The sequence below is a fragment of the Pimephales promelas genome, chromosome 16, assembly GCF_988280905.1.
Source record: "Pimephales promelas chromosome 16, fPimPro1.hap1.1, whole genome shotgun sequence".
Lineage (NCBI taxonomy): Eukaryota > Metazoa > Chordata > Actinopteri > Cypriniformes > Leuciscidae > Pimephales > Pimephales promelas.
Window position 1 is genome coordinate 34,551,976 of NC_142784.1, and position 24,790 is coordinate 34,576,765.

The 24,790-nt window shown below is 39.1% G+C and overlaps 5 protein-coding genes across 7 annotated transcripts; 1 reads left to right on the top strand and 4 right to left on the bottom strand.

The window, feature by feature from the left end:
- The first annotated feature begins 575 nt into the window (after positions 1–575).
- Positions 576–1,112, top strand: sln (sarcolipin). Its single transcript, XM_089121586.1, has one exon. The coding sequence runs from the start codon at positions 858–860 to the stop codon at positions 954–956; it is 99 nt and encodes a 32-aa protein (XP_088977712.1). The 5' UTR covers positions 576–857; the 3' UTR covers positions 957–1,112.
- Positions 1,113–1,947: 835 nt separating this feature from the next.
- kbtbd3 (kelch repeat and BTB (POZ) domain containing 3) lies at positions 1,948–6,919 on the bottom strand. The gene is made up of 5 exons (XM_039670070.2): positions 6,246–6,919; positions 6,096–6,134; positions 5,751–5,962; positions 4,489–4,654; positions 1,948–3,469 (listed from the first exon to the last, which is right to left on the bottom strand). Exons 3-5 carry the CDS (start codon positions 5,933–5,935, stop codon positions 2,051–2,053), a joined length of 1,770 nt encoding a protein of 589 aa, XP_039526004.2. The 5' UTR covers positions 5,936–5,962; positions 6,096–6,134; positions 6,246–6,919; the 3' UTR covers positions 1,948–2,050.
- A 142-nt stretch (positions 6,920–7,061) lies between these two features.
- eif3k (eukaryotic translation initiation factor 3, subunit K) lies at positions 7,062–10,741 on the bottom strand. 3 transcript variants are annotated; one of them, XM_089121585.1, is made up of 9 exons: positions 10,537–10,741; positions 9,507–9,605; positions 9,224–9,344; positions 7,935–8,012; positions 7,781–7,847; positions 7,506–7,583; positions 7,301–7,426; positions 7,130–7,185; positions 7,062–7,091 (listed from the first exon to the last, which is right to left on the bottom strand). In XM_089121585.1, the coding sequence occupies exons 1-8, from the start codon at positions 10,596–10,598 to the stop codon at positions 7,154–7,156; spliced, it is 663 nt and encodes a 220-aa protein (XP_088977711.1). In that variant the 5' UTR covers positions 10,599–10,741; the 3' UTR covers positions 7,062–7,091; positions 7,130–7,153. The 3 variants fall into 3 exon arrangements, with proteins under 3 accessions (XP_088977711.1, XP_039526014.1, XP_039526013.1); XM_039670080.2 differs by having other exon boundaries at positions 7,062–7,185; positions 7,935–8,009; XM_039670079.2 differs by having other exon boundaries at positions 7,062–7,185.
- A 533-nt stretch (positions 10,742–11,274) lies between these two features.
- On the bottom strand, positions 11,275–15,583 carry LOC120478256 (histone H3.3A). Its single transcript, XM_039670081.2, has 4 exons — positions 15,439–15,583; positions 14,087–14,236; positions 12,553–12,706; positions 11,275–12,220 (listed from the first exon to the last, which is right to left on the bottom strand). Exons 2-4 carry the CDS (start codon positions 14,212–14,214, stop codon positions 12,092–12,094), a joined length of 411 nt encoding a protein of 136 aa, XP_039526015.1. The 5' UTR covers positions 14,215–14,236; positions 15,439–15,583; the 3' UTR covers positions 11,275–12,091.
- Positions 15,584–16,617: 1,034 nt separating this feature from the next.
- Positions 16,618–24,495, bottom strand: LOC120478257 (histone H3.3A). The gene is made up of 4 exons (XM_039670082.2): positions 24,376–24,495; positions 17,795–17,944; positions 17,538–17,691; positions 16,618–17,200 (listed from the first exon to the last, which is right to left on the bottom strand). The coding sequence occupies exons 2-4, from the start codon at positions 17,920–17,922 to the stop codon at positions 17,072–17,074; spliced, it is 411 nt and encodes a 136-aa protein (XP_039526016.1). The 5' UTR covers positions 17,923–17,944; positions 24,376–24,495; the 3' UTR covers positions 16,618–17,071.
- Positions 24,496–24,790: the final 295 nt, after the last annotated feature.

The window sequence follows — 24,790 nt, forward strand, 5'->3', positions numbered from 1 at the left end:
GGGGAAAGGTTAGAGGGGTTCACTGACTTGACTCCTCCTGAAATGACTCACTGAACACTGAAACTCAGATCGACGCTCAGAAAGGAGTGTGACCTGTTAAATTTACTATAAATAACCTGTCATTTACTAACTCCGCTGTGAAACACACACACACACGACGTCACTGACCGCTGGTCCAATCCGCTTCGGGCCGGTTCGGCTGGTGTTAGAGCGAGGGATGTGAGTGACAGCTGGACTGAGGCACACACACACACACACACACACACCCGCTGATCAGAGCTGATCTGGACTCAGTGCAGGTAAGAAGCATCTGAGGTCCATCTGACCATGATCATACATGAACACACACACACACACACACACACACCCTGGACACAGACGCATCTGGATACACACTGTTGACGACTGAGAATCTGTAGGATATTATATCGCATTATTAGTGTAAAATCAGGTGATGCTGTACTTTCTCTCAGCGCTGTGTGTGTGTGTTTCTGTGTGATGGTGTGTGTTTAGTTTCACTTTGGGGAGAAAATAGTTAAATCTGACAACATCATTTAGAAAATATCTGCGGATGAACTTAGTTTAAGAGATTATATAATTTTTGTATTCACAGAGTATACAATACATTGATCAAAACTGAGAGTAAGTGTAAATGTGTGTGTGTGTGTGTGTCCCAGCAGTTAAACAGTTGATAGATTTGTGTTTGTGTTTCAAAGCCAACAACTGTGTAAGACTTGGATGGATGAATGAACAGATGGACGGCTTAATTTCATAATGATCTGATCTTTTTTTCCACATCTCTCTCTCTCCGTCTCTCTCTCTCTCTCTCTCTCTCGCTCTCTCTCTCTCTCTCTCAGATGGACCGATCCGCACAAGAGCTGTTCCTGAATTTTTTGGTTGTGTTGATCACAATCCTGCTCATGTGGTTACTGGTCAAACAATATCAGGACTCATGAGGAATGAAGATCCTCCTCTTCATCATCCTCCTCCTCCTCTTCATCCCGTCCAATGACTCCTCCAAAACCAGCACAGATGTTTTGTCCTTATGATTGTTGTCATTTATGATTTACTAATCTGGATGTTTTAGGACAAAATTCCCAAATTAAGAGCAGTGGTGGAGGAAGTACTGAATCTCAGTACTTAAGTAAAAGTACAAATACCCAGATAAATATTTACTTTAGTAAAAGTAGAAGTAACACAATGACCACCATACTTAAGTAAAAAGTAAAAAGTACTTTATTTTAAATGTACTTTAAGTATTAAAAGTAAAAGTACTTGCATAACAATTTATTATCTTAATGTCTATTTTCTAATGATTAATAAAACATTTAATTCTAACTCATTCAACCTAATAGCCTACTCCTATAATGATGTTTAATAATGATGGAAAAAAATGTCACCATTTCTGAAACAAGCTTGCAATTAGGCAATATACACATCATGCTTATCCTTACTATATGTTAATAACTATGTTTGGCAGTAAACGAGAAGAATTTATGGTGTAATTCTGAGCCTCTTGGCTTGCCATAATCCTAACCAAACCAAACATATATTACACACGGTGTGTTTCCTATGCATGTAAAAACAAATTTTCGCGTATGAGTTGCACGATAAACACACTGCGTGTGAGACGCATTTAGTGTGACCGGGTTGATATACTGTATCTATGGCAACCAAACAAACGTCACTGGTGAGACAAACGTGCAACGAACGGACGGTCAGATTACGTTTTGGCAGGGGAAAAAACTGATCAGAAAATGTAACGAAAATGTAACAGAAGTTGTAGAAATGTAGTGGAGTAGAAAGTATAATAATTGCTGCAAAATGTAACGAAGTAAAAGTAAAAAGTATGCACTATTTATTGTACTTAAGTAAAGTAAAGATACGTGAAAAATGTACTTAAGTAAAGTAACGAAGTATTTGTACTTCGTTACATTCCACCACTGATTAAGAGTAGCAACTGATTCAAATTTTATTCGTTTTAATAAACAACTCTTTGGCAATGCAATTGTGTGCTTTTGAGTGTGTGTGTGTGTATGAGTGTGTGAGTTTAGTTTGCGATGGCGTGATCAGTCCTCCAGGGGTCTCTGTAGCGATTGAATCTGATCACCTGACAGTGAAACTCCGTTAACGCTCGCGGCATCGGCGCCACTTCCCGCCACTCTGAGCGCCGGCTGTCGTACACCTGCACCTCGTCCGAGATCTCGTCCGGCGAATAATCCCCGCCCAGTATATAGATCTTATCCTGCGCGACGACAGCGCCTGCGTTAAACCCCGCGCACTCGAACGACCCCTCGCCTTTCCACACGCAGGTGTCCGCGCAGAAGCTGAAGACTTTATACGTGGACAGATCGCAGAGGAACAGCGTGTCGTTCACGGACACGGACTTGACGAGTGTGGCGTGGAAGAACTGTCCGAACTCCGCCACTAGCTGGCACCACTGATCCGCGACAGCGTCATAGCGGAAGAAACAATCCAACGACGGATTGAAGGCTTCGGAGATCTCGACCTCGGATCCGAGAGCGTAGATAACGCTTCCACACGCGCTCGCTTCGGGAAAGTAGATCCCCTTTGGAAGTGGGCTAACGGATTTCCAAATGTTGCTAACGGGATCAAAGTATTCCACATCTAAAACGTTTTTCCCACCGATGGCGTAGATGCGGTGCATAGCGGCGACGCATGTGTGCATGGTACGCGGGTGGTGCATACGCAGAGCTGGCGTGTAGCTACGCGCGACAGGACAGTAGCACCAGACTTCATCTGTAGCATCGTGCTCCGGTGCGGCGATGTGCAGGCGAACCGCGCGACGGCAACTCCCGCGACATCCACCGACGACGAACAGCTTCTCAGCGAAGCCGACGAGAGCCGATCCGGGTAGATCTAAAATGTGTGCCGCATCCTGCGTCAACTCCGTCCAGCGGTTAGCGGCGACATCGTAGCAGAATGTAGACCGATTCTCAGAGCTTTCCTCCGTTTTGTGAACGAAAATGTAGCTTGAAGTCGTCGAAGGCCGAGCATCGGAAAACAACCCGGTGGATTCCCGAGTGCGCGTGAGTGCTTCGCTAACAATGCTAACGCAAGGTGCGTTGTTGGTTAGCAGATGCTTGGTGTCCTCCAGCGCGGCGGGCGGGAGATGGTGCAAACGGACCCGTGGCAGGAGCTCCGGCAGCAGGATCTCACGCGACTGCGAGTCGCTCTGCGTCCAGCGAAGTAACGCGCGCAGGACGCTAGCCTCATCCGGTACGCTGAGCGCATCAGATGCTAAGCAGCGCTCCAGAACCAGCGCCGGCATCTCCAGGAAATCCGGTCTGGAGGAAAGCGTGTGGAAGTTATGCGTGACGAACTCTGTGGCGCGACTTAGCAGGTGCGCAGAACCGTATCCCTCCGCGACCGCTAACAGGTGCAGGCAGTTCGAGAGATCCAGGGTTTGGACCAGGAAGTCACTGCAAGCATGTGACAGAAAGCTGACCTGTGCGAATGACAGAGGAAAGACATGCTAAAGCCGTTTTTATTCGTTAAGAGTCAGTATTATTATGACAGCTTGTTACTGCCACGGAATAAAAAAAAATAAAAAGGTAGTTGCGACTTTATATCTTTAACTCCAGTTTATAACTCACATTTTATTTAACACATTGCTAGCATGTTTTAGCATATTGTTAGCATTAATTAACAAACCATTTGCATGTTTCTAACATGAAGTAGCATGTTGCTACCACGTTTTAACACATTGCTAGCATGTATCTTACAAAGTTAAGTTTTAACATTTTGCTAACATGAATTAGCACATATGTTTTAACAAGTTACTAGCATATTTCTAGCGTGAATTAACACTTTGCTAACAGTTTAAAACATTTTGCTAGCACATTTTAACACAGCTAACGTGTTTTATAAGAAATTAGCGAACTGATTGCATGTTTCTAAAATTAATTAACACATTGCTACCATGTTTTAACATGTTGCTATCATGTTTAGCAAGTTCTGAGTTTATAACTTGCATATACATAACCTTTTTTTCTCTGAATTACGAGAAAAGTCATAATTGCGAGATAATTTCAAAAATTTCACCAGAGAGAAAATACGATCGCACCTATATGATCAAAGACTTATAATTTTAGCAAAGGATCAGAGGAATCTTGTAGGATTTGCAAAATTAGTCTCAGCCGGCCAAATCGTGAAATGAAAAAAAAAATATATATATATATATAATATAAAAAAATCAAAATAGTGTGGCAAGACTAACTAACACAAGAATGGAGCTAAAGGGCTCATATCACTTCTCTGATTGGTGGAGATTCCTCTGAAGCATCATGGGTAATGTAGTTTCTAATCAGGAATTCCGCTGTTAAACGTGATTATTTCAAAAATATGTTGAAATGACGCTTTGGCAAAAGCATTTATCATTGATTAAGAACCTTATAGGTTATTATTTAAAATCTATCCAGCTTTGGAGAGAATGAAGGTTCTGAGTTGTTATTTCTCGTGCCTCACCTGCAGGAAAGAAGCCAGTTGAAACAGCATGTCCACGTTGTCTTCTCTGATCTCTATGCGAGCGGAATAAGCGAAGTCGAGGAAAGCGTGAACGGCGGGAGCCGAGAGGTTACTGAGTGTGACGGAGCCGTCGTCTCGCTCACGCGTGTCCAGCTCAAACATGGCCCTGGATGAACACACACACCGAAAATGAGTTAACATTGATAATAATCATAAATGTTTCTTGAGCATATTAGAGTGATTTCTGAAGGATCATGTGACACCGAAGACAATAAAAGATAAATTCCTGCTTTGATTTCAGGAATAAATTACACTTCACTATATATTCACATAGAAAAAAATTACGTTTGTTAAGAAAAACCTTGGTGTTTGCGTGAAAAATCCAGTACAGAAAGCTTTTATAAGCTTTACATTTGAATGAGTTAAAGGCTATTCAGACTATCAGATAGTTTAACATGCTTTATCACATTGTTACCATTTTTCTAAAATGATTTAACACTGTTAGCTAATGTTAGCATGTCCCTAACACGATGAATCAGCACAACGCTAGCATGTTTTAGCATTTTGCTGGCATGAATTAACACACTGCTAGCATGTTTTTAACATCAATTAACACAAACCATGTTTTAACATGTTTGCTAACATTAATTATCACATCGCCAAATTGTTTTAGCATGTTTCTGGCAAGAATCAAGACATTGTTAACATGTTTTTAAAATGATTTAACAATTTTTACATATTATGAACATGTTCCTACCATGAATTCGCACAATGCTAGCATGTTTTAGCATGATTTAACACACTGTTAACATATTGCTATCATGCGTTAACATTGCTAGCCTCTTTTTAACATCAATTAGCAAAAAACATATTTTAACATATTTGCTAACATGAATTAGCACATTGCTAAAATGTTTTAGCATGTTGCTAAAATGAATTAGCAAACTGATTGCATGTATCTAGCCTGTATTACCACATTGCTGATATGCTATGGGTTGTTGTGGTTTCCAGGGTGTTGCTATGGTGTTCTGACTGGTTGTTAGAATGCTACTATGAAATGGGTTGTGGTGGTTTCCAGGGTGTTGCTATGGTGTTCTGACTGGTTGTTAGAATGCTACTATGAAATGGGTTGTGGTGGTTTCCAGGGTGTTGCTATGGTGTCCTGAGATTGGTTGTCAGAATGTTCCTATGCTATGGGTTAAGGGGGTTGCCAGGGTGTTGCTATGTGTAGTGTTTTTAGCATGTGGTGCGTATTTGTTCACCTGAAGAAGTCACTGCAGGCCGCGAGAACACAGCGGTGGCACGGGAGCGTCTCCCCCTGCACCCGGATGCGGAAGTCGAACAGCGCGCCCCTCTCCCGGAAATCCTGAAGAACCCCGAGCACGCGCTGGCCGTGTGACGCGCACACCAGCGACACGGAGCGCGCCTCATCATGACGCGCGTCCATCAGATTCAGAGCCAGTCTGACATCAAACTTGACACAATTGACACGTGTTTAGTTGTGTAGCGATATACAAGGTTGTTTGTGGACATTAAAGATGAATAAATATCAGTGTTATCATTTTACAGAGACTTAAATGACTAGAATGTAAACAGAGCTGAATTACCTGAGCTGTTCGCGTTCCTCAGTTGTCCAGTGATCAGAGCTGAAACGTCATACAAATGAGCTTTTAAACTCATTGACTTTCGCATTCTTGCGTATATGAACGATTTTTATGAAGGCGTTTCGATTTAACTTTGAAGAATGATCGACGTACTGACGCTTCAGCACCAGGGACAGCGCGCAGACTCCACTGAGCATGCGCAGAGATGAACTTCATGATTGGCTCTCTTCTCTCTCTCTACATAAGAAAACATGCTTTTGTAAATCATGAGCAAATCGAAATTATGAGTCGCAAAAAATCAGAATTATTACTTAAAATATAATTATGACATAAAAGTTTACATTATCACAAAAATGATGACAGTCGAAATTAGGATTTCAGTCAAATGTGAAAATAAATCCAAATTATGACGTACTAAATTGAAATTAACTTAAAGTATAAGTCTAATATATGACTTTCAGTCACGATAAAAAATAAATGACATACTAAATCCAAATGATTGTGAGAAAGTGAGAATAAATCTAAATTATGACGTACTAAATTGAAATTATTATAACACAAAAGTATATTATAACATTACTCTAAAGTCATGATAAATAAATTGAGACTGAATAAAAATGACAAATCAAAATGAGGCTTTAAAATTAAATTATCATTATGACATAAAATATCTACATTATGACACAAATTTAAAATGAAAGTCAGTTAAGAGTTTTAATTATGACATATGAAGTCAATATTTTGAATTTAAATATAAAACATAAAGAGCCTAAATTATGACACCCAGTTTTAAAAGTCCAAAATTATGACTTAAAAATTCAATTATTATGACATACTAATTATAATTTACCAAAGCATGATTTTGGCAAATCATACACATAAATAACAAATATTATTTCTTTTAGAATTGATCTATGCAGAAAGAGAACAGAGACAGATTTGATGATGCGTGGAAATGAAGACTCCAGATTCGTCAGTGAATGAGTTTATTGGGGAAAGGTGTGTGTGTGTGTGTGTGTGTGTGTGTGTGTGTGTGTGTGTGTGTGTGTGTGTGTGTGTGGTCACTGCGATGTGGCCATGATGCTGGAGACGCCTGTGAACACATAGACAACATCAGTCAGACTCTGAGGGACAACAGCAGCTCAACGTTAGGTATCACACACACACCTTACTCACTTTCTCTCTCTCTCACACACACACACACTCACTCTCAAAGTCGATCTTCTCCACGATGTTCTTGGGCTTCACACACTCCTCCTGACTGTGGATGAAGATCTGACCGTCCTCGTTCTCCGTCCAGCCGTACTTATTCATCCACACCTTCACCTGTGTGTCTACGGGAGATCAACAACATCAGTGTGTGTGTGTGTGTGAGAGAGAGAGTGAGAGAGTGTGTGTGTGTGTGTGTCTCACCCAGAGGATCCCCCAGCATCTCAGCGAGGAGCCTGTACTCGATGTTCTGATATGTGATTCCCACAACATGACAGATGACTGCAGAGAGAGAGTCATAATAACTGAGATTATGAAGTGCTGCTCATAGACAGGATCAGGTATTGTTATTATTAATTATTCAATGTTTGGAGATTTCCAGTGTGAAAGTTTGTTTCTGCCACAAAACTCAAATCTGAGAAAGTGATTACGACTTTATCTCAATCAGTTCATCTCCAGTTAAAGACGGTCATATTTACATTTGCGCACCGACTCCTCAAATCCTGTGATGCCGTCGATCAGATCCCGGTTCTCCTCCAGACTGGACTGGGAAACACACACACACACAACTACAGTTCAACACAACCTCTCCTGTTACTGACGTAAGTGCGAGTGTGTGAGAGAGTGTGTTACCCAGAAGCTCTGGAAGTGGCAGGTCTCCAGTAAGTTGCCCAGGTACAGGATCTGTCTTATCGGCCGCTCCTCTTGCTGCGACACAGTAGTCAAGGAAACCTGCGACATCACCTCACACACACACACACACACCACAGCCCATAACACACACACACACACACACACACGACAGCCCATAACTTCACAGGTAAAGCTAATAATGTTGATTGCAGGAGCTGGCGATTTTTTTTTAATTGATTATTAGATGAATCACGATGCAGAAGATTCTGAATCGATTTACAAATGTAAAAAAAAAAAAAAAATTGGATTTTCAAAAAAAAAATAAATAAATAAATAAATATATATATATATATATATTTAAATCTAAAAAAAAAAATATATATATATATATATATATATTTTTTTTTTAAATCTAAAAAAAAATATATCTATATCTATATATATATATATATATTAGTGCTGTCAGTTTAACACGTTATTAACGGCGTTAACGCAAACCCATTTTAACGGCGTTAATTTTTTTTATCGCGATTAACGGCCTTTTTTGTCCTAGCAAACTTTCTTGTTTTTTCACATGCTTTTGCAACAGGACGCGGCATGCGTTTATTTTCAATAATAATTTTTCCACTTTTCCATATTGATAAGAACATTAAAAATGAGAAAAAAATAATGTAACAAAAAGAAATCAAGAGACATTTAGAATACATAAAAATGTGCGATTAATCGCGATTAAATATTTTAATCGTTTGACAGCACTAAAATATATATATATATATATATATTAACGGAATATAAAAACGTAACGAAAAATATGAGAAAGCACTCGTCTGTACCGGTCGTCGTTATAATATTAATTTACATCAAGTTTACTACACGACACAGTTTCAACCAAAAACGTAAAACTTGTTAATGTGTTTTGGCCGTTCGTTTACACGACAGCGCCGTTCTGTCGCCTGGAAACGCAAAAGCGATGAGGTCATGCACAAGCGTGTCACGTGTTCAGTCTGCAGCGTTTCATCGCCATCTACTGGCCGGCAGAGGAGCACAGCGCTTTTAGACGTTCTCGCGGAATCGTTTTGAGGACGGAAAATCTTCTCAGTTTTGGTTGTCATGTAAACGCACCCCGACACATCGACCGGCTTGATGAACATCATCCCTTACATATAACACTGCAGTTCATCACTGCTAAGCGACTCTCTCATTTGTTGTTTGATTAGTTTGCTTCACACAATACATTGGGCCGCCAGTGTGCGTGACAGGAACTGGAGTGTGTGTCTCCTGAAGGATACGTGGGTCTGGTCGATCATACACTTGCAGAGTGTGAAGTCAGTGTGAGGAAGGTTAGTCAGAGCCTTGAGCAGAATCTGAGCCGTGACGGTGGTCTGGAAGTACGCCGGGTTAAACTGGTACCTGAGGATGGACACACACACACAACAGGGTTCGTAGAGATACTGTAAAATGAAATTCAACTACAATCAGAGATCTCACTCTGATGGCCAGGTTGGCCTCCAGGTCGTAGGCGCTCTCTCTGGCCTGTGTGTGTGTGTCTGTGTGTGTGTGTGTGAGACTCACAGTTTGAGCACGGCCAGGTTAGCCTCCAGGTCGTAGGCGTTCTCTCTGGCCTGTGTGTCCACGTACCGCTCCAGTGTGGACAGGTTCTCAGGGTTGTATCTGTGTAGATTATTAATCAGATCAACTCAAGCGTCCGGAGACGATGAACGTCACAGTTACTGAATTAACATTGATCTGAATAACGACACTACGGTCTTCTGTAGAGCTCAGACCTGTGTGTGTTTGTATCAGAGCTCAGCTCATTATTACCTCGCTGAAAAACAGGCTTGGGAATCGAAAAGGTCAGGAATCGGACACTTGTATTAAAAAAATTATTAATAACGATTCCTTTGTTAGCAACTCAATATGACTTTTCAAACGACTCGAGAGCATAAAACACTGTTTATTTCAATCATGATTTTGTTCAGTTGTTGCGATTTCTCATTTTTTTTTCTATAGTGTTTACTTGTCTTTAATAATGCTCAAACTTTATATTAGTTTTTTTTTCTATAGTGTTTTCTAACCACACCACAGGCAAAGGGTTCTTTATTGTGTTAATTTTTGTTCATTGTATTCAACTACAATTAAATGTTTTGCAATAAGACGAAATGTGAATGATCTAAGTTTTTTTTTCTATTGGAAATCGATGAGAATCGGAATCTATCAAATAAATACCTACTGAAACCCCCAGCTAAACCAGCCTAACCTAATTGGACTGGATTTAGACACTTATTTAGCAGAATAATGCTGGTTTTAGCTGATCTACCAGCTTGACCACTATAAGACTAGTCTGTTCAGGTAATAAAACCCCTCTAAACTTATTTAAAACCACAACACTAAGTTAGCTCAGGCTGGTTTCAGCCTTTTCCTCCAGGGTTTGGAAGTTTTACTTCATTGAATCTGTCGACAAGTCGCACAAGCACCTACTTTCTATGAATCAGTTCTGTTTTGCGTTAATTAAGCGCTTGTAGAGTGGTGACAGACTCTGGTGTGTTTTATTTACTGTTATAACTAACGTTAAAGATAATTAATCAACAATGCTTAACGTTACCTGTCGATGCCCCGCAGAAGTTTGCCGACGTTCGCCCTCAACTGCTCAAAAGTCGTGGCCATGATTCCAGATCCGAGTGTTTATTCAACTTATATATATTTATTTATTATTATAACGTTTTTATATACGTTTTTTCCTTTATTTCCAGACACTCGGATCCTCACGAGCGAAAGAGCGGCGCGTGCGAGTGGCAGAGACCGACGTCATCAGGCGCGCGACAGTCACGTGACTCGGCCAGGAGCGCGCACGGTTTCTGTGAGAGCGCCGCCGCGCGCGAGGACGGTGCCATTGCATTCAAATGTAGTAGTAAATACAGCTTTTATGAGTGTGTGCGTTTAATAATCATATCATAAAACACACCCTTATTCATTATACATTTCAGCAGATGCTTCAATTTAATAGTTTAGCTGAATAATAACAACAATAACTACCTGGAATGTTATGAAATACAGACCCAGAATAAAAATATGTTTAGTTTTGAAGTTTGAACCCTGTTCTAAATATGTGTGTGAGTACATTTATTCTGCATTGCATAATCAGATTCCCAAATAAAGTACTTGTAAATAAATATTACGTTTTAAAAAGCTCATGTTGATGTTAATTAATGCATGAACTAATGTTCCTCCGTAAGGCCGTAATAAAACAAATGACACGCATGTCTAGAGAAACTGAAATGATACAGGCAGAATTTGATTTATTTGTAACATCGCCAGCACAATAAAACACAACCCAGAGAAATGTGTGTGACATCCATTTATTACTCAATTCAGAGAAATTTCAAATTACAAATATCACTTTATTTAAAGACCTGAATGTTGTGTAGTCAAACTGTGAATGAGGGAACTTAAGGATTAAATGATAATGTTTCCATGTTTGCCTGAGGAATCCTGTGACGGATGAGTAGAAAACTGGCGGGAAAATTTGTGTTTTCCCGCTCAAATGAACGTGTTCCTATCAAAAGCTCTTGAGAAACACAGACCAATACATAATTATTACTATTATTATTCCCGGAACCGAATCACAGAGTTTGCCTTGAGAAAAATAATCATGAAAATGTCTTTATAAGAATCTTGAAAAATACGCTCTAGATCTAGGAAACAAGCTTATATGAATGCATTAAAAAAAGAAAAAAAAAAGACACACTTTATAATATTGCAATAATAAACATTTGCTGGAGACGAGAGATGCTCAGATTTGTATAGAAATGCCCGTGCTGATCGAGCGGACACACACACACACACACATATATATATATATATGCTCAGGATGGGCGGAGCAGGGAATTCTGGGAAGGGTCAGGGCTTGTTCTAGCACCCTGCATGAGAGGCCCTGACACCCTGAACGCAGACATCAGCCCTGACCGCTTCACTCTCGTGTGTGTGTGTGTGTGTGTCGCATCAGTCGCTGGCTGGTACATGCAAACAGGAAGTACCCTAATAGTCTGTTGCCATTAAACGGAGAGACAACCACGTACGTCAACGCCACCATATGCTAAAACTACATACAAACAGCGAGAGAGAGAGAGAGAGAGAGAAAGAGAGAAGAGAGAGAGTGTTTAGGCTCGTTCTCCACGGATGCGGCGTGCCAGCTGGATGTCTTTGGGCATGATGGTCACACGCTTGGCATGGATGGCACACAGGTTAGTGTCCTCAAACAGACCCACCAGATACGCCTCGCTGGCCTCCTGCAAACAAACACACATATTTTTTGGGTTTTAATTGGGTTTAAAACATTTATTTTAATATTTCAAGTTAAACTAAATGTCTAGTGTTATTAAATTTTATTTTTAATTAATTAATTTCTATATGTTTATTATATTTTTAGTTTAGTAATTGTAAAAAAATGCAATTTTTAATTTTTTTTTTATTTCGGTGCATCAAGATAAACTAAATTAAAAATACTTTTTTTTTTAAAGATGTCTATTGTTTGAATTTATTTTAATTAATTTTAATCATTACTTTTGATTTATTTTGAACTGAGAAAGCTTGTCTCTGGTGTGTGTGAGTGACCTCTGACCTGCAGCGCTCCGATGGCGGCGCTCTGGAAGCGTAAGTCGGTCTTGAAGTCCTGCGCGATCTCTCGCACCAGACGCTGGAACGGGAGTTTGCGGATCAGCAGCTCTGTGGACTTCTGGTAGCGGCGGATCTCACGCAGAGCCACGGTACCGGGCCTGGGGGACACACAGATACGTTAGCATTAGCTGCATCAGACGACACACAAAGATGTTAGCTGTTTTAGACGACACACAGAGCCGTTAGCTGTGTCAGACGACACACAAAGATGTTAGCGTTAGCTGTTTTAGACGACACACAGAGCCGTTAGCTGTGTCAGACGACACACAGAGGCGTTAGCATTACCTGTTTTAAACGACACACAGAGCTGTTAGCGTTAGCGGTGTCAGACGACACACAGAACTGTTAGCGTTAGCTGTGTCAGACGACACACAGCGGCGTTAGCATTACCTGTTTTAAACAACACACAGAGCCGTTTGCGTTAGCTGTGTCAGACGACACACAGAACTGTTAGCATTAGCTGTGTCAGACGACACACAGAACTGTTAGCATTAGCTGTGTCAGATGACACACAAAGCCGTTAGCTGTGTCAGACGACACACAGAGGCGTTAGCATTACCTGTTTTAAACGACACACAGAGCTGTTAGCGTTAGCTGTGTCAGACAACACACAGAACTGTTAGCGTTAGCTGTGTCAGACGACACACAGAGCCGTTAGCTGTGTCAGACGACACACAGAGCCGTTAGCATTACCTGTTTTAAAAGACACACAGAGCCGTTAGCGTTAGCTGTGTCAGACGACACACAGAGCCGTTAGCTGTGTCAGACGACACACAAAACCGTTAGCGGCATCAGACGACACACAGAGCCGTTAATGCAAGTCTCCGACGACACCGAGCTGTTAGCATCAGCAACATCAGATGACACACAGAGCCGTTAGCATTAGCTGCGTCAGATGACACAGAGCCGTTAGTGGTGGTCAACAGACACAGAGCTGCTAGTGTTAGCGGTGGTCAGCCGGCACAGAGCCGTTAGCATTAGCCATTAGCCGTATCAGACAACACAGAGCCGTTAACAGCCTCAGACGACACAGAGCCGTAAGCGTTGGTTAGCCAGCAAAGAGCTGTTAGCATTATCCATTAGCGGTATCAGACGTCACAGAGTCATTAAAGGTCTCAGACGACACAGAGCCATTAACGTTGGTCAGACGACACAGAGCTGTTAGCGTTAGCGGCTTCAGATGACACAGAGCCGTTAGCGGCGGTCAGACGACACAGAGCCATCGTCTGGCGTCAGACGATGAGATAGCTGTTAGTCTCTGACGACACAGCGCCATTAGCGTTAGCCGTTAGTCTCTGGAGAAACAGCGCCATTAGCGTTAGCCGTTAGTCTCTGGAGAAACAGCGCCATTAGCGTTAGCCGTTAGTCTCTGACGACACAGCGCCATTAGTGTTAGCCGTTAGTCTCTGGAGAAACAGCGCCATTAGCGTTAGCCGTTAGTCTCTGACGACACAGCGCTGCGTGTGTGGCGTCCTCACCTGTAGCGATGGGGCTTCTTCACTCCTCCGGTGGACGGGGCGCTCTTACGGGCCGCTTTAGTCGCCAGCTGCTTACGAGGAGCTTTTCCTCCAGTCGACTTACGCGCAGTTTGCTTCGTACGGGCCATCCTGACGCACACTCACCTGGAACTGAATAACAAGAACTGATATGAATGTAAATGTGTACCTTGAAATGCAATGTAATTCGCTTTGGATAAAAGTGTCTGCCAAATGCAAAAATGTGGATGTAAACAAACAAACAGACTAGATGATGTTGAACAGTCACATGACACAAAGGTACCTCAAAGAATCTCTCAAAATCATGTTATGATACACAATGACAAAAGTGACCATTAAAAATAATAATATAGAAATATATAGAAACTGCTATTTATTTATTTAAATCAAGTTTATTTTTTTTGTTTTAATAATTTTAATTTATTTTCACGAAATGTATTTTCTAATTTAAAAAATATATATTCATATGGATACATTATTTTAAATAATTGTTGTTATTATTTATTTAAATCAAATTGTATTATTTATTTTAATAAAATGTTTTTGTATATCCTTAATTCATCAATTTTATTATTTTATTGAAGTCATTTTTATTATTTATTTTTAATTTACTTACGTAAATTTGTATTATTTATTTATTTAAATATTTTTATTAATTTTTAGAAATGACAAATTAATTCTTTAGTTTGTTTCTACAGTTTTTCACAGACCATATTCAACTAAAACACAATTATAAAAGTGACCGTTAATATTAATACATTTCTGAAGTCGTGAATCTATAAACATTTCCGTATTGAGTTTGAACTCCTGCAGGTGCTTAAAACAACAACAAGCTCCTCATGTCAATCATGTCTCAAAGGTCAGCCTCGCTGTCCTAATATTCATGAGCCGACCAATCAGAGCACAGGAGATAAGCCAGACGGTTGGCGCTAGCCACGCCCCTCATCTGTGAACATCATGGCGCCTGTTTAATACGAACCGTAAACTGACCAAGAAAAAGACACGAACTAACGAGAAAACTTCGACAATTTCACTGGGAATATCATCACTGTTCTCGCCAATTACTCTCGGACAACAAACAAAAGACCCTAGGGATGCATCCTCGGAGGTTTAAATCAAGAATGGAGGCGTTTATGTGGATTTTCGGCGTTTGTGAAATATCAGTTTATTTTGGATGGATTTTGAGGCTCGCGCGACTGAAGCGCTTCAGTATTTCTCTGATATAAACACAGACGCGGTCAAATTCATTAGAAATACCACAAAACACGTTTTTTCTGACTAAAATAACAATTAAATATCACACATTCATAATCACACGGACCTATTGATCTTACCTTAGTGGAATTGTGTTTAAAGAGTGGTTAGAGTTGAGCTTCAGTATTATTTACCGTCTCTCGCGCACAATGACAGCGGAAATGCGCCAATCAGCGGCTCCCACAATGCAACGCGCTGTAGTCTCTCCACCGGTGTGCTCCAAAATTCATCTGTTTCGGACTATATTATTAATTTACATGTATTATTATCGCAATTCATCCTGATATCAAACACATGATCAAAGCACCCCACTTTCATGCGTAATCTATTCTGTGAAAAATTATAAAAGATTTTTTTATAAATGTGTTAAATATTTTACTTGTACTGTTGGATTTATTTATATTTTTTGACAGTGATTATTGTTTTTTGAATCAACTTCTATTTGTTTGTATTTGTAAAGTAAAAAAAGTATTTAATAATATTTGTATTATTTATTTAAATCTATTTGTACTATTTATCCATTATTTTAATAAGGTTTTGATGTTTTTTTTAAATTTACATTTATTTTAATGAAACTTATTTAAATACATTTTTATTATTTATTTGTTTTAATACTTTATTTTTATGAAATTTGTTTAAATCAATTTCTATTATTTATTTTCATATTTTTATTTTATTTTAATCAAATATGTTTCAAATGTTATTACTTGTATGAAATGTATTTATATAATTGTTTTATTTATTTTAATCAAATATATAAGCCAATTGTTATAGTTGTATTTAAATTTTTTTATTATGTGTTTTAATCAAATGTATTGAAGTAAATTGTATTTATGCTTAATTATACATTTTATTTAATCATTTTTTTAAATATTTTTCCCATTAAAATGTATGCATTTAAATTAAGTTTGATTATTTATTATTTTAATCATTTTTATTTTTTAGGAAATTTATTTAAATCCATTTACATTATTTTTTATAAATAATAAATTACTATTTATTATACACTGTTTTTCTCTGAACTTTTTCACAGACCCTAGTTTTTTGTAACTGAATTTTCGCTTGAGTGAAGAAAACATTACATGAAAATATGAAACAATGAACTACAATACATTATCATGAGATATCACATGACTATCATGTGACATACACATAAACTGCCTGTGGAAACAAATCATTACAGAAATGACATCCATAACATTTTTACCAGAGAAAATGTTATTGGAAGAGAAATACTTTAATAAAACAGAGCCCTCAAAAACAGTTCAACACCATTTTATTATCTGTGTCGTACAAAGATTTGCTTCTTAGACGTACAAAAACAAAGAAAACACAATCGATCACTTCGTGATAAAAACCATGAAAGGGTGTAGAAAAATCCTGAGTGAGTGTCTGCCTAAACATCGCACTAAACAACTCATAAGGAAGTACATCAAATGGTATAAAATAGCTAGTCTGTTGCTACATACGCTCATCAATAACACAAGATTCAGTGTGTGTGTGTGTGTGTGTGTGTGAGAAGAGGACGACTGGGACACAATCTATCCCATAATGCATCACTGGAATCACACATGAAAGAAAATAATAAGCACCCGAAACGAGTCCTGCACCGACTTCATTCAGACCTGACTTCACGAAACCCAGTGATTTAGTGCCTCGAGTCCTTCAGTCAGAGCCACGTGAACACACACACACACACACACAGATGAAGGTTTAGGCTCGTTCTCCACGGATGCGGCGTGCCAACTGGATGTCTTTGGGCATGATGGTCACACGCTTGGCATGGATGGCACACAGGTTAGTGTCCTCAAACAGACCGACCAGATAAGCCTCGCTGGCCTCCTGCAAACACACACACACATATTTTTTGGGTTTTAATTGGGTTTAAAACATTTATTTTAATATTTCAAGTTAAACTAAATGTCTAGTGTTATTAAATTTTATTTTTAATTAATTTATTTCTATATGTTTATTATATTTTTAGTTTAGTAATTGTAAAAAAAAAAAATGCAATTTTTTTATTTTTTTTTATTTCAGTGCATCAAGATAAACTAAATGAAAAATACTTTTTTTTAAAGATGTCTATTGTTTGAATTTATTTTAATTAATTTTAATGATTACTTTTGATTTATTTTGAACTGAGAAAGCTTGTCTCTGGTGTGTGTGAGTGACCTCTGACCTGCAGCGCTCCGATGGCGGCGCTCTGGAAGCGTAAGTCGGTCTTGAAGTCCTGCGCGATCTCTCGCACCAGACGCTGGAACGGGAGTTTGCGGATCAGCAGCTCTGTGGACTTCTGGTAGCGGCGGATCTCACGCAGAGCCACGGTACCGGGCCTGGGGGACACACAGATACGTTAGCGTTAGCTGCATCAGACGACACACAGAGCCGTTAGCGTTAGTCTCTGACGACACAGCGCCGCGTGTGTGGCGTCCTCACCTGTAGCGATGGGGCTTCTTCACTCCTCCGGTGGACGGGGCGCTCTTACGGGCCGCTTTAGTCGCCAGCTGCTTACGAGGAGCTTTTCCTCCAGTCGACTTACGCGCAGTTTGCTTCGTACGGGCCATCCTGACGCACACTCACCTGGAACTGAATAACAAACTAGATGATGATCAGCTGGATTTTTATTAACTAACATTAACAAAGATTAATAAATACTGTAACAGGTGTATTGCTCATTGTTCATTCACGTTAGTTAATACATGAACTAGGGTACTAATTAACCTTATTAGTGTTACTCAAGATGTTTAAATATGCAATATTAACTGATGTAGATGTTTACTATTTGACTAGCAAAATTCCAATTAACATTTCCATTAAGATGCTCAATTGCACTTTTAAATACATATTGTCTCATTTTTGAAGTGTAATTAATTTAAAAATAAATGTACACAACAAAAACATGTTTAAAGAGTAAATATTAGGTTAATATTACCACATGATAAATAACAACAAATTAAACAGTCTTTACATACATTAGACTTAAATATAACAGTTTAGGGTACAAAAATGAGCATTTCTAATATGTTGGCCTATTACTGTAATTGTATATCTGTATGATTATTATTATAATTATTTATTATTATTATTATTATTAATTATTTAATTAATTAGTTTAAGAACGCAAAATAATATTTATAAGACTTTTCGTGATGTTTTGGCAAAGTACATTGAAAAAAATAATTAACAGAAATTAATACAATTTTTTAGTGTGACACCCAATTTTTAGTGCGACACGCGAGCTACAGGCCAATGGGCGTGGCTTCACAGTCACTCCACACCAATCAACACCCAGTGTGCACATCCAGCCCCGCCCCCTGTGCGGAAACATAATGGCTGCTAGAAATGAGAAACAGATAAAACAGCAATTTATCGAGTGAAGCACAATAAACAAACGACACGGTGGGCGGAGGGGAAGCGTGGAAAAAATGGCGGCGACTTCAGCAGGACGTGATCGAGGAAAGAGTAATCGACTGAAAGCGGGAGATTCGAAAAATGTAGGAAATGTTGTTTTAGGAGCGGTTGAGCACGACTGCTTCGTGAATGAATCAGACATAGGTAGGTGGGCAGAAATGGATTGTAGTGAAGGGAAAGATGAAGAAAATGAGGGAACATTGAAGGGAGAGTTTCCAAAAGAGAAAGGCAGTCAAGTTAAAGGGAATAAAAGAATAAGAAAAGAAAATGATGAGGGGTCTGAAAGTGAGGAAGAAGGACATGAACAAAATAAGAAGGAAAAAGAGAATTTTATTGTCATAATAAGATTCAATGACAAAGATCAAGAGAGCTTGAAGATTATCAACCCATTTGTATTAACAAAACATCTGGCTAGTAAAATAGGGGAGATAGTATATGCAAAGGTCCTAAATGATGGAAATTTGTTGGTAAAATGTGCAAATGAGGGTCAATTTGAGAAAGCAATCAAAGTAAAAGAGATTGGAAAACTAAGAGTGATAAACACTAGGAGGGTGGGAGCAGGAAATGGAGGAGGATGTAAAGGAGTGATCACAGGGGTACCTATGAATGTAGGAATGGAAGAACTTAAAAGACATCTTAAAGGGGGGGAAATAGTGATGGCGCAAAGACTTAAAACAACAAGAGAAGGAGTGAAAAAGGACAGTGGAACGGTATTGATTGAATTTGAGGGGGATAATATGCCGAAAAAGGTATACCTTGGTTATATGAGCTACCCAGTAAGAATGTATGTACCAAGACCATTGAGGTGTTTTAACTGTCAGAGGTTTGGACATATAGCCAATAACTGTAGAGAGAAGAAGAGATGTGCGAGATGTGGGGGCGAACATGACTACGGAGAATGTGGAACAGGAGTGCAACCAAAATGTTGTAATTGTGGAGGGAACCATAATGTGGCATATGGAGGATGTAAGGTGATGAGGCAGGAAAATAAAGTCCAGAAAATAAGAGTGGAAAGAAGGATCACTTATGCAGAAGCAGCAAGATTGTCAAGAGTACATGACAATATCACCACAGAGCAAGCAGAATTGGGAATTGGAGAACAACAGCAAAGGAAAAGTGACAAGATGTATGTGGACAAAAAGGACTTGGTAACATTTATTGCAGGAGTGATAAATAGTACTGCTGAAGTTAAATCAAAAAATGATAAAATACAGCTGGTTGTTAAAGCAGCAGTAAATCATTTGGGACTAGTGGGACTGACATGGGAAGAAGTGAGGGAGAATCTCACTAATCAGTCAAGCCAGGATTCACCATGTATTGGTTAATATTAATGGTTGTTATTTTACAATGGAATGCAAGAAGCATACTGGCCAATGGTCAGGAATTCAAACATTTCATTAAAGAAAGTAAAGTGAATCCAGATGTAGTGTGTATCCAGGAGACTTGGTTAAAGCCAAATTTAGAGTATGTGATTCATGGGTACATAGGGATAAGAAATGACAGAGATAATGGGGGACGGGGAGGAGGAGGAGGATGTGCTACATTTATTAAACAAAATATTCCGTATAGGGTTCTAGAAAAGGGAAAGGATCTAGAATACATAGTGGTAGCATTGTGGGAAAGAGGAGAGGAAGTGGTTATAATAAACTACTATAATCCTTGTAAGAGGTTGGAAGTAGATCAGTTATTAAGGATACAAGGAAATAATAGACAAAAAGTAATATGGTGTGCAGATTTTAATGCCCATAGTAAAATTTGGGGGGGTTCACATACAGATGCAAATGGAAGGGTGATAGAAGATTTGATGGATGATAAGGAGTTAGTGTGTATGAATGACGGAAGAGGAACAAGAATAAACATAACAACAGGAAATGAGTCAGCATTAGATATTACATTAGTGTCTAATGCTTTGGCTGGAATAAGTAACTGGCATGTTTGGAATGATTCAACAGTGGGCAGTGATCACTACCCAGTAACATGCTCAGTGGGAGAGCGCATGGAAGTAAGACCAGGTGGAGGAGTGCCAAAATGGGGTTTTAGAAGAGCAGATTGGGAAAAATTTCAGCAATTAAGTGAGGAATCAATATCAAAGATAGACACTTCAGGGAATATAGATGAAATAAACAAACAAATAACATCAGCAATTATGATGGCAGCAGGTGGATCTATTCCCAAGAGTAAACAAAGGAGGAATAAAAAACTGGTACCATGGTGGACAGAAGAGTGTCGTCAGGCTGTAAAAAACAGGAATAAAGCGTTTAAGCGAGTTAAAAACACCCATAACTTGCAGCATTTAATTCAGTATAAAAAAGCACAGGCTATTGTGAGAAGAACAGTACGTCAAGCTAAAAGGGCGAGTTGGAAGGAGTTCTGCAATGAAATAGGAAGAACAACACCTGTGGGAGAGGTTTGGGGAATGATAAAAAGGATGGGAGGAATAAGGAGGGAATGGGATATTCCAGTTTTAACTACTGAGGAAGGAACAGCAATCTCTAATAAGGATAAGGCAGAGATGATGGTAAAAGCATTTGTAAAAATTCACAGTTCAAGCAACCTATCAGAAATATGCAAAATGAGAAGGGAAAGAACAATGAGTCGGCATCCAGATGTGTTAAAATGGAGGGATAAAGTTGAGGATAAAATTGATGAACCTTTTAATATGGCTGAGTTGATGAGAGCAATAAACAGAGCTAAACCGACATCTCCAGGGAAAGATCAGATATGCTATGTGATGCTAAAACATCTAGGGGAAGGAGCGCTCTTAAAGTTGTTGCACTTTTATAACAGAGTGTGGGAGGAGGGTAGATTACCAGTAGCATGGAAAGAGGCAGTAGTCGTTCCAATAAGGAAACCTGGCAAAGATCCTTCTAAACCCAGTAGTTACAGACCAATTGCATTAACATCAAATGTATGCAAAATTATGGAGAGGATGATAACAGAAAGGTTATCGTATATGTTAGAAATAAATGGAAAACTGGCAAATTATCAAAGTGGTTTTAGGAAAGGAAGGAGTACCATGGATTCGGTGATTAGATTAGAAAATGAAATAAGAAAGGCTCAGGCAAATAAAGAATCAGTCATCACAGTGTTTTTCGATATAGAAAAAGCGTATGACATGATGTGGAAGGAAGGGTTGTTAATAAAGTTGCATTTGGTGGGGGTTGGTGGCAGAGTCTTTAACTGGATAAAACATTTTTTGTTTGGAAGAAAAATAGAAGTAAGAATAGGGTCAGACATGTCAAGTCAGTACGAAGTGGACAATGGAACGCCTCAAGGCAGTGTGATAAGCCCACTACTTTTTATCATTATGATCAATGATGTTTTCACAAAGGTGCCAATGGATATAGGGAGGTCACTGTTTGCGGATGATGGGGCTTTGTGGAAAAGGGGAAGGAATATGGAGTATGCAATTAGTAAAGTACAAGGAGCAATTGATGAGGTGGTGGAGTGGGGATATGATTGGGGGTTTAAGTTCTCAGTGGAAAAAACACAAACAGTCTTTTTCACCAGGAAGCAAATTAAGGAAGGGTTGAAGTTAAATATGTATGGGAAAGAATTAGAAAGAGTTGGAACATTTAAATTTTTGGGAGTTATCTTCGATTCTCGGTTAACGTGGGCAGATCACATAAAGAAAATAGAAGGAAAATGTAAAAAAGTTATCAACGTGATGAGATGTTTGACAGGCAGGGAATGGGGAGCAAGTTGCTCTGCATTAAAAGCAATATATGTGGCATTGATAAGATCCGTGTTGGATTATGGAAGTGTAGCTTATGGGTCAGCAGCTAAAACTCAACTACAGAAGCTAGACATGATTCAAGCACAGGCATTAAGAGTGTGTAGTGGTGCTTTTAAAACTTCACCGATACCTGCACTTCAAGTAGAAATGGGAGAAATGCCGTTAGCATTAAGAAGGAGGCAGCTGATGACAAACTATTGGGCCAATTTGCAGGGACAAAATGATTTCCACCCTACTAAGGTAGTGTTGCAGGAGACATGGGAGAATACAAGATTTAATGGAGATAATTTAAGTCGAGTAGGTAATGAGATAGCAAAAGAATTTGGAGTATTTGAAATGAAGTTGAGCCCTGCAGTTGTATATTCGACGGTGGCTCCATGGGTACTTGTATGGCCAGATATTGACTGGTATTTGTTAGAGCTAAAAAGAAAAGAAAAAGGTCAAATAGATATGGTTGGAGCATTTAATCACCAAATAAATAAAGAATATAAGGACTTCATACATATATATACAGATGGTTCTAAGAAACCTGAGACAGGAGTGACAGGATATGGGGTGGCAATACCTGCAAAAGGAATAGGAATTAATAGAAGAACATCAGATTTTTTGGGAGTATATACAGTGGAAATGGTGGCCGTGTTAGTTGCGGTAAGGTGGGTGGAAATAACTAGGCAAGAAAAGGTGCTGATATGCTCCGATTCATCCTCAGTACTAATGAGCTTAAGATCTTTTCATTCTGGGAGCCGTCAGGATATATTGTATGAAGTCCTTCAGTCAGTGACAAGGATAAAAAATCAAGGAGGACAGGTACAATTTATGTGGGTTCCAGCACATGTAGGGGTGAAAGGGAATGAGTTAGTGGATGAATTGGCGAAAAGGGCATTAAAGAAGGAAAATATAGAAATGCATATTAAAATAAGTAGAGCAGAGGTTAAAAGTATTGTCTGGGAAAAATCTAACCAAATGTGGCAAGAAAGATGGGACAGAGAGGAGAAAGGAAGGCATTTATATCAAATTCAAAAGAGTGTAAAAATAACTAGATTAGGTGGTGGGCACAGAAGAGAGGAAACAGTAATGACAAGGTTAAGGTTGGGCCATAGTGCTTTAAACAAATCACTGAAATTGATAGGAAAACATGAAACAGGCTTGTGCGAGTGGTGTCAGGAAGTAGAGTCAGTGGAGCATATAATAATAAGATGTAGAAGGTATGAGTCACAGAGAGTTATAATGAGAAATAAATTGAGAGAATTAGGGGAACAGGAGCTAACATTAAAAGGAGTGTTGAATATAGGTGATAGAGCACAGGTTAGGATATTGTTAACTTTTTTAAAGGAAACAGGTTTGTATGATCGGATATGAGGATAAATAGGGATATAGGAAAGTGTGAAGGGAAATCAGTGATTACGAGTAATATGGTGTTTTTTTTTTTTTTTTTTTTTTTAATTTTAATGTGGAAATTAGATTGTAAGCCTAATGTCTGATTCACACTCCGAAGCAGAAGGTGGCGGTAATGCACCAAAAGCTGGTTGCCAACCGCCGGTAAAAACAAATAAGAAGAAGAAGAACAAACGACACTATTTCCAGCGTATTACAACAACATGGATCGCGTTTAACGGCGTACAGCGGTAGCGCACACTTGTCAGCAAGTGTTTTTATATAATCTTTGCGAGCAAAAGTGTGAGAATGAGTTTAATTCATCGATGGAAAGCGACAGACATGATAGTGAGCGCGCAACGCGTTTGTCTCACCTCAGATCGAGACCGTTTTTACAGCGGTTTTCCCACACGATACTCAGAACGCGTATAAACGTGATGGATTCCCGTCCTCGTTAAACGGGCCGGTGTGAAGTGTGTACCGGGCGAGGACTCACCTGTCGCCGGGGGTTTGAGAGGTTGTGTTCCGCTGCGAAAGGGTTTTGCTGCTTAAAGAGAGTTTGAGGTGAAATGGCTGTTAGTCTCCCATCATACACCGCGGCTCGCGCGCCTCATTACACTAATCACACACACCATACTGTTAAAGCACAATTTAAAAAGCAGAATCATTTTTTTCCCACTACGTTAAATAAACTATTTTTGTATCTTTTTGGTCAATGTACTTCTGTATAAGCAGAATATCTGAGAATGACACGCAAAAGCAACACAGTAATATTTGTTTTGTAAAAAATGGCTAAAATCATAATTATGACACACTAAATCGAAATTATTACATTAAAAAGTCGAACTTAAATTCTTCCCTAATGTAATAGTGACAAAAAGTCGAATTAATGTCATAAAAACAATTAAAAT